Genomic DNA, 13,681 nt, shown 5'->3' on the forward strand with positions numbered 1-13,681 from the left:
TACTACTCTGACTATGTGGCATATTCTTGCTGAACACATTTGTTCCCTGTGGCTCTTCTGGTTCCATCTGTTAACTTGACTGACACAAACACACTTTCACTCCTGACCAGATAAGGACAGACCTGACCCGCTTTCCCTAGCCTATTGGTAAAGAGGTGCCTTCCAGAAGCAGCTGGACTGGCTCCTTGTGCTCTCATTGATTGTGTTGCCGGCACAAGGTGCCCAAGGGAGGCAACAATTGGGTTCGTTGCCCGGTGTGCGTCGCACCAATAAACACACTGGGGGGAGAAGTAGACAGAGTTTATTTGAGCTCAAGTAAAAGGCACAGGGAGACAGTATGGTCTCAAATCCTTCGCGCCTAGCCCTGCAACAGTGTATATTTATATCCTGGTCACTTTCTGCAGTAGTTTTCCACTAGTTGGCTTCCACCCCCCCCACCCCCTTCCCTCCTCCTTCTCTCTCTGAGCGGTACCCTTGCATTCCACAGATAACAGTTTTAGGGAGTTTCAGCCTGCCTGCTACTCATCCTGTTTTCCCAGTATTACAGGAGGTTACAAAAAGTTCAAAGAAAGGGTTACAAAGGTTCAGGAACGGGGGGGGGGGGGCCCTGGCTCGCCTGGGCCTAGAGCAGAGGGGCTTCATCGACACTCGTGGTCTTCCATCCCTCTGAGTTACCTAGGGTTATGCCCAGTGACACCAACAACTCCTCGCTTTGAGAATACTCAACAAAGTTTTGGCTGAGTTTTCTCATATTCTGAAGATAAAAGACGATTAAATGTTTGGGAACTGGGATCTTCAATGCAGGGGTATAGTGAAGTGCTTGGGGAGGGGGATACACAGACTTTGCGCAGGACGGCATTACAGCACGCAAATAAGAGGAGGGTAATTAAACACAACACAACTCTGGTGACCAGGAGGTGAAGGATGCCCGTTCCTAGGCCTCCGAGGTTGGGCAACCAGCTCGAGAATCGAAAACAGTGGGTTCACGTTCCTGACTTTTCCACTGCTCAAAAGCCTGTTCGGCCAACAAAATGTGTTTGTTAATATCTTGGGAATTTTCTGGAATATAAGTACAACATTCTTTTCCAATTAGAGCACATACCCCCCCGAGATGCTAAAACATAATCTAGAGCCTGACGGTTTTGAAGAGATAATAAACGAAGTTGATAAATCTCAGAGTTAAGGCTCTTTTCAATAGCTAAAGTGTCATTGGCAAATTTTGTAAGAAACACAGAAAGTTGACGATACAGCTTGGCTAACCGGCCCACTCCATACGACGGGAGAAGGATCATGCTAAATCTGTCTCGTGATGAATCCAGTTCTTGTGTCAGTCGACCTTTGCCGCTGTGTGGGAAACTAGTAGGACAGTGTGAGGTCCTTTCCACTTCTCTTGGAGGGGCTCATCCTTCCAGGTACGAACGAGCACAGAATCCCCTGGCTGTAACGAGTGGACTGGAGCATCCAGCAGAAGAGGCTGCAAGTCTTTAGTGTACCTATGGAGAGAAGAAAGAACAGCAGACAGAGAGCACATATACCGTGACAAAATATTACATCCTATTTCCCACTCCCCTGCTAGAACCGGCATCCCGTTCATAGGCCATGCCCTTCCAAACATAATCTCAAAGGGGCTAAGCCCTAATCTTCCCTTGGGGAGGGCACGGATGCGAAGCAGAGCAAGGGGCAAAGCATCGGGCCATCGCAGAGAGGCCTCCTGGCAGATCTGTGATAGATGACGCTTGAGGGTCTGATTTATACGTTCTACTACACCACTAGGCTGTGGTTGCCATGGAGTATGGAGTTTCCAGGGGATCTGTAAGGCATCTGAGATGTTTTGGATGATCTTTGAAGTGAAATGTGTTCCATTGTCAGATTCCATCCACTGGGGAAGTCCGAAGCAGGGAATAATCTCCCGGACAAATTTTAGAGCTACAGTTTTGGCTGTACAATTGCGACACGGAAAGGCTTCAGGCCATCCGCTGAATTGATCTACTATAACGAGGAGATACTTGAACCCTTGAGTTCGGGGGAACTCAGTAAAGTCTATTTGCCAAACCAGTCCTGGGCCTAGGGTAGGTTCCAAAGTGGCTGGAGGTGCTGAGAGACCAGGTCAAAGGTTATTCTTTTGACAAATCGAACAGCTGGCCCGTATCTGGGAGGTCAGAGGTCGAAGTCCAGAGGTTAGAAAATATTTGTTCATTAACTGAGTGAGAGCTTCTCTTCCAGCGTGAGTAGTTTGATGTAGCCGTTGCAACACCAGCTAGGTCAGGCTCTTTGGTAGGAGGATCCTCCCGTCCGTGGAGCAGAGCCATCCCTTCTTTTCTTGGAGACCAAGCTTATCGGCTAGTTCTTTTTCTTCATACGAGTACTGGAGATCCGGGAGCTCCCCCACTGATGGAATGAGGGCATGCATATAGGTGTCAGCAGGTCTTGGCATCCTCAGGGTGGCAGCATTTTTAGCTTCTCTGTCCACCTGGGCGTTACCCCTGGCTACGTCTTGATCCTCTTTCTGATGCGCCTTACAGTGCATTACTGCCACTGCCGAGGGAAGTTGAACAGCTTCCAGGAGTCGGAGAATTTGGGGTCCATACTTCACTGGGGAGCCTTGGGCTGTCAGCCGTCCCCTTTGTTTCCATAGGCCAGCATGGGCATGCAGTACTCCAAAAGCATACCGAAAGTCGGTATAGATGTTGACCCGTTTCCCTTCTGACAGTTCTAGCGCCCGGGTCAGGGCCACCAGTTCAGCAAGTTGAGCAGATGTTCCGGCGGGCAAACCCTTGGCCTCAACAACATCATAGAGGGTCACAACAGCATAACCTGCCCTCCTTTGCCCTTCTACAACAATGCTACTGCCATCAGTGTACCACTCACAATCAGCATTCAGAAGTGGCTGATCCTGTAGGTCTGGACAGCTGGAGTACTGTGCATCTATGATGTCTAAACAATCATGCTCTTGTTCTTCCGTTTCAGGTAAGAGAGTAGCCGGGTTGAGGGAGGGGCAGGGTTGCAGAGTCACTTCAGGGTTCTCCAATAGCTTAGCTTGGTACCGAGCCACTCGATATCCTCGAAGTCCAATAAAGTTCAGGAGGCTTACAGTGGCGTTAAGGCAAGAGATTAAATCTACAGCAGCAATTAATAAATCATCCACATATTGTAACAAGAGGACTTCACGCTCATTATTCCACTCCTCCAAGTCTTTAGCTAAGGACTGGCTGAAAAGGGTAGGAGAGTTCTTAAATCCCTGGGCTAATACTGTCCAACAAAGTTGTTTTTTAACCCTTTTTCTGTCCTCCCATTCAAAAGAGAATATCTCCTGAGAGGGGGGGTCAGCTGGAATCGTAAAGAAAGCGTCTTTCAAATCAAGAACTGAGAAATGAGTATACTGCCCCCCTATGGAGGCCAGCAAGGTATATGGGTTTGGGACGAGGGGATGAATAGTTTTAATCCATTCGTTAACTGCCCTTAGGTCCTGCACCAGTCGATATGTGCCATCAGGCTTTAGTACAGGCAAGATAGGAGTGTTCCAGGCTGACTGACACTCTCGCAGTATGCCGTACTTTAGGAAACGGTCTATAGTCTCTTGCAGTCCCTCTTTGGCTTCCTTTTTGATTGGGTACTGCTTGATTCGTACCGGACCTTTTTCCGGCAGTAGTTGGATATTAATGGGGCTTTCATGTGTGTCCTTTCCAGGGACCCCCCTTGCCCACACCAAAGGGTATACCTGGTCTTCCCACTGGTTCCACTCCGGGGGAGCGTTCATAGCCGAGGGTTCAACCGCGAGGGTCATTATCCATGCATTTTCAGGGGGCAATGTGAGGGTTATTTCATCCTGGGTAAAATGCAGTGATGCACCTAATCGACAAAGCAGGTCTCGTCCTAGCAGGGGTGTTGGGCAATCTGGAAGGTAGACCAATTTGTGAGAGAGAGCCCGGTCTCCCAGACCACATTCTGCAGGAGCATACACTGGGCACTGAGTCTTTTTTCCCGTGGCACTCACCACGGTGAGAGAGTCCGCTATGGGAAGTTGAAGAGGTTGATTTACAACGGTCCGTGCTGCCCCGGAGTCTACCAAAAAAATCAATTTCTGAATTTCCCACCCGCATTTTTACTCGGGGTTCTGGGGGTGGGGTGGTCTGTTTCCCCTGACACCCCTACTCCTGTCCTTCTGCTACCATTACAGGAGTACAGTCTCTCCCTTTCTCTGGGCATTCATTCTTCCAGTGTCCCTCTTGCCGGCATAAGGCACACTGGTTCCGTCCCAGGCGTCTTTCTTGTGGGCCAAGGCGCCCGCGCCCACGACCCCTTATACCTCTGCCTCTCCCACCTTCTTGTGGCCTTTCTCTGACTCCAGCCTGTACTGATGCTACTAGCATTCTCACTTGTCTCTTTTCCTCTTCTTCCTTTCTGAGGGTATACGCCCTGTTTGCAGTCTCCAGGATTTGTGCTACAGACATACCCATTAAGTCTTCCTTTTTTTGTAAGAGGTAAGACGGGTATGATCCACAGGGTTGTTAGGGTCCCTTCTAGGGTCTGCTAGGGGAACCACATCTGCTGGACCAGGAACATTGACGGGATCCCTTTCATGCCTCCGCTGTGCTTCCTCCCTTGCTTTGGAAATAACTTGATTTCGCTCTACTTCAGATAATAAGGTTTGCATAAGGATATTACAATCGTCCCAATCAGGCTTGTAACTAGCTAAACATCCCTCAAAGACAGAGATAAACTTACTTGGGTTAGTTGAAAATTCTCCAGCCTGTGCCTTAAAAGCCACCAGATCCACTGGATTAAAAGGTACATGGGTGTATACTTGCATGGTCTGGGCTGCACGCCCATCTACCCCAGGCCAGGCTATTACAGTTTCAGTAAGTAAAGGGTAAAATCCCACTGAGGGAGGAATCTCTGGAACCGGGGGCATCTGATCTTTATATGGTGGAGGTGTTAAAGCCGAAGGGGACGCCGACTCTAGCATTACAGTGGTTGGGGGGGAATGCTGAGACTCAACACTAACAGCTACCGATCCTGTCGGAGTCAAATTACACTTCTGCAAAAAATCTGTCTTATTTTGTAAAGCCATAAACAATTTGCACATACAAATGTTCATTCCACTTACCCGTCCGCTGACAAAACAGGAGTAATTGGAGGATTGTATTATAGTTAATTGACCCTTCCAGAGGCCACCTTTCCTGATCCTCCAGTTGATATTGAGGCCATTCCACTGTACAGAACCTTTTAAGATTATTTTTAGCCATTAGATCTGACTTAAACAGTTTCCAATTTGTCAGAATGCATTCTAAGGGTGTACACTGTGCCCTGCCAACCATACTCTGTCCCTGCCCCATACTCCAGGGAGACACTGGGTGTCCCCAGGTCCTACAGGGAGACACTGGGCCTCCCCAGGTCTTAACAGGCAATGCTCAGACTGCTGAGCTTATCCTACCTTGTCCGAGGGACCGGTTCCACACCGTCGCCCACGATCGCTTCTCCACTATTTGAGCACGTTGCACCGTTGTGCCCTCCGGGGTTGATCAAACCACGTCTCTGCCGAGGCCCCTGATGAAACCACCGGTGCACGCTGGGCGTCGGTTGTTGCTGCAAGTCATCGACCCCAGGAGGGATCCGGGCAAGGTGAAATGTTAGCCTCGAGCCCCACATTGGGCGCCAAAAACTGTTGCCGGCACAAGGTGCCCGAGGGAGGCAACAATTGGGTTCATTGCCCGGTGTGCATCGCGCCAATAAACACACTGGGGGGAGAAGTAGACAGAGTTTATTTGAGCTCAAGTTAAAAGGCGCAGGGAGACAGTATGGTCTCAAATCCTGTGCGCCTAGCCCTGCAACAGTGTATATTTATATCCTGGTCACTTTCTGCAGTAGTTTTCCACTAGTTGGCTTCCACCACCCTGCCTTCCCTCCTCCCTTCTCTCTCTAAGCGGTATCCTTGCATTCCACAGATAACAGTTTTAGGGAGTTTCAGCCTGCCTGCTACTCATCCTGTTTTTCCAGTATTACAGGAGGTTACAAAAAGTTCAAAGAAAGGGTTACAAAGGTTCAGGAAGGGGGGGGGGGCCCTGGCTCGCCTGGGCCTAGAGCAGAGGGGCTTCATCGACACTCATGGTCTTCCATCCCTCTGAGTTACCTAGGGTTATACACAGTGACACCAACAATTGGATGGGGCGCTTGATGAAGCCCCAGGTCAACGCTGAGGTTCTGGTAGGCACAGAGGTAGCACTAAATAAAACTGAAATACATGCTCTGGAGGGACGGCATTGACTAGGAGGAAATGAAGCAGAGCAAGAGCCACAAAACCTCAGTATTCCTTCCTCAGGTTCTGCTTTCCATTCCCTGGGCCAGAGATGAACAGCACCCTGTGGAGATTGATGGACTCAAGGTAGGGTGTCAGGGAACTAATAGCAGATGTTAGCACAGAGGGGAGAGAAGTCAAGAGCAGGAAGGGAAGCAGAGTGCAGTGGCAAAAGGTGTTAAATTCATCACTGATCAGGCAGAGCAGGAAAGCAGGAACCCAGTGAAGGCATGGAATTGAGGCAGATGCAACAGAGACATTGCAGCAGAGTGAGCAGGAGCTGGATCAACAGCCAATCAGCAGCCAACTCTGCAGCCTGGGGCATTTGTAGATGACACAACGTTTAGTCCTCATTAACTAACTGCACCTTTAACATTTTAGCCTGGATTAATTTGGCGCGATGGATTTGTGTTTGAACAACACACTCTTTTGAGTGACGTAAGGCCCATGTGACATTACGGGGGGAGCAAATACCAATCAACCCCGCCCCCGAAGCCTTTCCTAATGAATTGCAGCAGGAGGCACATGTGAACCAGCCTCCACAGTCCCCGCCCCCTGCCCCCACCAGGAGTCTGTTGCTAAGTTGTTCCCCCCCACCATGCAGCTGGGTACGTATGTTCACTCCAGAACCCTGCCACTTGCACCAGCCTAGGCTCAGGCTGGTCTCCCAGTTTGCAAAATCCACCCTGGATTTTGTATACTAAGTCCGCCCTGGATTTTGCAGACAAATCCACCCTGGGAAGCCACCAGACACTTTGCAAAGTCCCCCACAGGGGCTGATGCCTGGCCAGTCTGCTCTGCCTCTGGGGCTTGCAACTGGCTGACCTACACAAACCTCAGAGCTTTGCACAAAACCCAGAAACTTTGCATGCACATAACTATCATACCCACTTTTCCCACCTTCTTTGCACCCTTTTTGACATCCTGGTGCAAGACTATCTGTTTTTTTTCATACCAAAACGAGGCCATGGGGGGGCAGGGAGCCCCACTCAACTATAAATTTGGGAAACAGTGGTCACGCTGGGTGTTCACAGTATCAACAAGAGAGGGGAGGTGGATGCGACATGGCTAAACACCAGAGGCAGAAAAAAATGGGAGTACAGCATTCGGCAAGACCGCAGGCCTCAGAACTGGGGTGCAGGGAATCTTCGAGTCCCTCGATGAGTGCAGCTTTGCGACGTGCGACTTGAAAGAAAGCAGCACCATTATATATTCATTGGTGAGTGAGGGTGGAGGGGGTCAACTGTTCACCTCAACTTCATTGTAAAACGGGTTTGTTGGAATGTTTTGTTTGTAGCTGGTGCATGTTGGTTTTCAATAAAAAATCCTGTCCTCTATGACAGGCTAGCTGGCCGTGACTTAGCCCAGGGGTTTTGAAATTAAAAGATGAATGGAGGGCTTGGGATTCCCTTTCCTCACCAATCTGGTAATGATTTGGCCCAGGGGTTTGAAGGGGTAAAAGATGATTGGAGGACTTGGGATTCCCTTTCCTTACCAATCAGGCCCCAGAGACTCACCCTCCACGTCCCTTGATTGGCTCCTTGGGTCACCTGGAGGGGGATAAAAGGGGCAGCGCCACCAACTCAGAGGAGACCAGTCAGGGACCATGAGGAAGGAGTTACAAAGAGCTGGGCCAGTGGGGTGGGAGCAGCTTCCCCAGAAGAGCCTGAAGCAGTGGGACCTGCAAGCAGCAGTTGGACTCTAAGCAGCATGGCATGCAGCCAGCAGGAGAGGCTCCCTGCAGGATCCCCTACCAGAGGCTGCAGCCAGCAGGAAAGTCTTCCTAGTTCCAGCAACCTGACAGGTTCCCAGCTCTGCTTCCAGCTCTTCCAGAGGCCAGGCAGCTCAATGTGAGGCCGGGGCTCCGGGAAGGTCAAGACCCCTAGCAGCTTGGCACAGTATCAGCTTTGGTGGCTGTGTGGTAGAGTGTCTGCACACCATGTGGGAGCTTGGACTTTAAGTCCCTGTTGGGGTGAGTGAAGTAAGAGGGAGAAATTCTTGTTGCAGTGGAAAGGGGTCATTGTGTTTTTCTCCTTTCTCCCCCTTCCAGGTACCTAGGCCCTATATTCCTTCTTATTTGATATTTTGTATTTTGTGCCTTTTATATTTCACCAACCGGTATTGTTTGTTCTGCTGTTTGTGTTTATATTTTGGTTAACCCTGTCTTTTGTCTGTTTTGTACTCCACCCGATTTAGGCTACCGTAAGCACAAAGTCAAACATCTAGCCACTGCCATAAACTTAAGGGCCGATCATGCCACCAGATGAAAAACATCATACCATCTGACGTCATAGGTAACAGGGGGAGGAGAAGGGCAAAGTCTTTAAAAGCCACGCCCAGTCCGCACAACGGCAGAAGCTATTTTGGGACCCAGTCGATCAGTCCCATCTGCCGTGGTCCTGCCAACCGCAACACCGCTTCTCCGCCACCGACCGTCCCGGAGTACCCCTCCCCTTGTGCATCGACCTGATTCTTGATCCGCGAGCAAAGAAAGAACTTTAGTTTTTGTAGCCGAAACGGTTGGAACAGAAAGTGTTTAACCAAGTCATTACACCTATGCGTCTCACTCATCGGTGTGTAAGTAAAATAAAAACTTTTCTTTTTGTAACCAATAAAACTTGTACCCTAGTCTGCAACCGGAAGACTCCGCAACGCGCAGCTAGAGAAATCTCACTCCCTCCCTCAAGGGCAAACGAACCTCTTCATCGTGCCTCAGGTCCTGACCCTGCAGGACACGACATTGTCAACTGGAAGAATATGTCAATGATTGTAAGTATCTAACCTTTGTTGAATCCTGCCCCCTTGGGGTGTTGTAGTGTCCCCTATACCCCCGGTTTATACTGGTTATGTTCCCAGTATTGTTCTCTCATTAAAAGATATATGGTTAAGTCCCCATTGGTGGTCTGGCTCTGCTTTATAGGGGAAGGAGAGTCCCTACACCTCCCACAGCACTTGTGCACCTGCTTTGATCCCTTCAATTGGAGAGGGGGTACCTCTTGGAGTACTGCCTGGATTACACCTCTTTTTCTATGCTTTCATGGTAGCTCCATGGTGCCTGCTCCCTAAAGAGGAAGAGGCCACTTCCCTCAGCATTCTCTGAACTATATGCTGTTGCATGTATTACTTACATTAGATTTTTGTTATATAGAGTTCTCCGGTGACATGGCAAAGTGGGAGGGGGTACTTGAGAAGTGTCATGCCACTGCCAACACAGCCCTCCCCTCCCCAAGGTGATGGGGGGCATGACCCCAAAGTGGTGGGGGTGGTGGGGGGAAGGGGAGGGGGGAAATGACCTAGGCTCTGGCCCTGACCTGAAGTCGGGGGGTGAGGGAGGGCAGACACAGGCCTCTGTTGTCCCTGCCCATCATTCTTGATGCGCAATTTGCTAGTATTATTACTAGTAGTAATATTAGTAGTAATATTATTATATTATTGCATTCTTATGTTCCCTTCCTCCAATTTTTAGGTACCATTCCTTTGCTAGCTGCACAATCTTTCCAGAGTAGGAAAAGAAGATGAGGAAGTGGAAGAGCCTGAGAGAGACTTTATTCAGCATTGTCTCAAACAGTATACTATTACATACTATAGCATGTTTATACTTATAGTAGACTTTTATTACATAGACTCATATATAGATTTATACTGTATATAGCCTCATTCTGTAAATTTATATAGACTGTATACTGTAGACCAGAAGTTCTCAAACTGTGGTCTGCAAGCTCCATTCAGGTGGTCCACAGAAAGGTTGCGGAACAATGGAGAATATCTCTACTTGTAAGGTAACACTACTGATATTAAAGTATGAGTTGTGTGTTTTGATTTGCAGAACAAAAAAAAGGTTTATGAAGTGGTCAGCCAAGACCCTCAGCAATTTTCAAGTGGTCCGTGAAAAAAAAGTTTGAGAACCACTGCTGTAGACTATATAGACTTGTAATAAATATAAGTTATTTTAAGTGCAAGTACAATGTAATAATTATACTCTATATAATATAGTATAATGTTTATAATATAATTTTAATAATAGTTATGACTAATAACTTATTGTTATTATAATTATATATAATTACAACTAATATAACTAATAGTAACTATAAGTTATTATAAGTATATATAGATTATATAGACTTATGATAACACACATATGTTTTGAGTTTGCTAAGACCTACCCTAAGACTTCTTTGAACATTTCTCTTTTCAAACCTCACTATTTCAAACATCCCTCTTCCAGAACCACGGAGAATAGTCCAGGTGGATGCTGGATGCTGCCTGCCAGACGCACCATTTGACATATCCACTGGCCCCTCCCCACTGGCTACCTACTACCAATCCTTCCTCTTACAGGTACGCTAAACCACTTTACTACCAATGGCAAAGATGAAAAAAAGTCAGGGCTCTAAATCCCTGCTGCCTGGGCACTCTTCTCTCCCTGCTGCACAGGACACACACACACACACACACACACACACACACTCTCTCTCTCTCTCTCTCTCTCTCTCTCTCTCTCTCTCTCTCTCTCTCTCTCTCTCTCTTCCACTGGGGGAAAGAATATTTGGACTTAGCAGTCATTTTCTCTGAATTTTCTGACTGCTGTGTAGTTTCTTCCTCTTGGGGGAATAAAAATGAGATCACCCCCTATCAATCCTTCCCGTGCACCACCACTTTACTACCAATGACAAAGATGAAAAAAGTCAGGGCTCTGAATCCCTGCTGCCTGGGCACTCTTCTCTCCCTGCTGCATGGCACACACACATGCACATGTACACTTAGCATACACTCACACACTGCACTGACAAGAAGCACATTCCTCAGGTCTGAAGCCAGGTAAATCTGTTCCAGGGCCTCAGTCCCTATTCCCTGCTCTTAATTTCTGCTGCCTGGGCACTCTTCCTCCCTGCTGCATGGGGCACACACATGTGTGCACACAGCCGCAGACATACATACATACATAGTAATCCATAAGTAATAATAAGTAAATATGTAAGTACGTGAATATGTACATAAGTAAATACAGGATCTTTCTCCCCATGGGTCTCTCTCTATCTCCGTTGCACCCATGACTGGCACCTCATTTCACACACTTTACTCTGACTGCTTAGGGAATGCTCTGGGTGCTCTGCTTTCCTCATGGCTGGGGGCTTGCTCAGCAACTCCTGGCTGGTTGGCATACATATAGCAGAAATGTTCCCCAGGTACGTTGTGGCCTCCTGGTTACTGGCCATTTCTCTGCTAATGACCAAGCCCTTCAACCCCTCCCTAGGTCCCTCTATTCCTGTGGCTGAGGCTTCTGGTGGGGGGAAAATTCCCTCCCTCCGTCCCTCTATCCCCATGACTGCCCTCCCCCTTCCTGGTTACTGGCCATGTCCCATAAAATTCTGGCTGGGGGAAAATTCCCTCCCTGTCACACTCTGGGGTCTTATCACCACCCTCCCTTATACATTGTAATTTTTGAATTGGTGCTGGGCACAAATACTGCTGAGGCTTCTCTTCTGTCTCTCTGAGTTTTTTCTCTGAATTGCAGAGGCTTTCTTCACAGGCATTGGCCCAAGCATCAGCACAAGTCTGGTAAGAATTGCACAAGTTGTGCAGACCCATCTCATACCAGTAGAAATATCTATACTAATAAAAAAAAAAAAATCCCCTCCCCTGGTCCCTGTTACCCCATGGCTGGGGCCCTCTTGATTACCCTCCTGGTTGCTGGCCATGTTTGCTAATGAGCAAAGCCTCCTCAAATTTCCGAGGTCCTGGGGCCTTATCACCCATCTTGCCCATCTTGTAGTGGGGAACACTCCATCCCATGGTCCCTGTTACCCCATGCCTGCCTTGTTGGGGCCTTATTGCCCATCTCATCCATCTTGTAGCAGGGAACATTCCTTCCCGAGGTCCCTTTTGCCCCATGTCTGCCTGGCTGGGGCCTTATTCCCCGTCTCACCTGTCTTGTGGCAGGAAACATTCCCTCCATACATCCCTAGCTGGGACATGACCAGTAACCAGGAAGGGGGGCTCCCTCCCTCCCTAAGTTTTGTGGCCAGCAGCAATTAAAAAATTACCTTATGTAAGGGAATTACAATTTCCTCCATAACCTGGTGCCTGGGCCCTGTTACCACCTGGCTTCTGGCTGGGGAAACATTTTTCTTTCTCTATCCCTAGGTCAATATACATGCATGCATACATACACACATTTATGCATACACGCTAATACAGCAACAGTCACTTGATAGTAGTTCTACTAAGAGAAATATTAAGGGATATTATGGGGAACATTTGAGCTGTGAACATTTCAGCATGTTATAAATGGGGTCTCTTAGCACAATGCATGTTTCTCGGCTGAACTCTATTTGCTTGCAATGGCTGTAATGTCTTTATTCAGAAAAAATTGTGCATGGGCATGTTAAATATTGAATATGAAATACCTATACCTAATCATTATTATCATCATCATCATTACTATTCACTGCTGGACTACCAACAGCATTGTTTATTAAAACAAAAATCTCTATACTGTTTGTGATTTCCCAATCAAAATAGATTGCATTTCAATTTATTGTGAAAAAAAATAAAGAACAGAAAGAAAAAATGCTGATTTGTACTTGCTTCTGCTTGGGCACTCTTCTGTCCCTGCCTCATGGATCACACACGCACACACTGTTGCTTGCTTACTCGCTGCACTGACAAGAAGCACATTCCTCATATTTGAAGCCAGGTAATTCTGTATCAGGCAGGGCTTGAATACTCCATCTCACCAGGGAGATAATTTTTTAGTAACTCATGTAAACCATGTTACCCAAAAGTAAACCACGTAATACAACTGTAAGTACATATGTAACTCACTCCTATTTTTTCTATTGAAAAGAAAACCAAATAAAGACAATAATGGGTTGTTGAAAGACACTGACTCCTGTGACTGACTGCCTCCTTTCTTTTGTGAAGCTATGAGCAAACATTTGCATCAAAAGAAAGCATCACCAGACTGCATCACTGGTGGGTGCAGTCATGCATTACCTCTCCAAACCAACCCCATGAAGAAAGAAGAAATGAAGAAATAAAACATGCCACACATAAGTAGTTAAAAAAAATATGACAAAACATTATTACAAAATTTACAAAACCTTATTAAAAAAAAAGTGGTGGGTGCATAAATACAAAGGAATTTAAATAAGGTTGCTGTTGAGCTTTGGGTGGAATATACTCTCCCCAGCAGTCATAATCCTAAGGTGGACTTCAGACTGTTCACTCCCCACCCCCGCCACCTGTTCCCCATGCGTGCTGCCAGATGCCCTCTCCCCGACCCCGGACAACATACTTAACCCTTCCACCCATGGGACAGTAAGTACTGGTATGTAATGAGCCTTCCCCCCACCCCCAAACCATTGCCAGCCTCCAAGCAGC

At 47.6% G+C, this 13,681-nt stretch overlaps 1 protein-coding gene across 2 annotated transcripts in view; it reads right to left on the bottom strand.

The window, feature by feature from the left end:
* Positions 1 to 472: 472 nt before the first annotated feature.
* The window catches only part of LOC149858302 (uncharacterized), a 62,001-nt gene continuing 48,792 nt past the window's right edge, over positions 473 to 13,681 (bottom strand). Inside the window, exons 4-5 of one of the 2 annotated variants that reach the window (XM_090060057.1) lie at positions 5,435 to 5,586; positions 473 to 1,493 (exon numbers count right to left, since the gene is read on the bottom strand). In XM_090060057.1, coding sequence (XP_089916183.1) covers positions 1,328 to 1,493; positions 5,435 to 5,586 — 318 coding nt within the window. In that variant the 3' untranslated portion in view covers positions 473 to 1,327. Of the gene's footprint in view, positions 1,494 to 4,725; positions 5,224 to 5,434; positions 5,890 to 13,681 lie in introns of those variants that run through there. The other variant, XR_016443816.1, reaches the window with a different exon arrangement.

This window comes from Crocodylus siamensis, chromosome 8 (assembly GCF_052110815.1).
Source record: "Crocodylus siamensis isolate JL-2025a chromosome 8, ASM5211081v1, whole genome shotgun sequence".
NCBI classification, from domain to species: domain Eukaryota; kingdom Metazoa; phylum Chordata; order Crocodylia; family Crocodylidae; genus Crocodylus; species Crocodylus siamensis.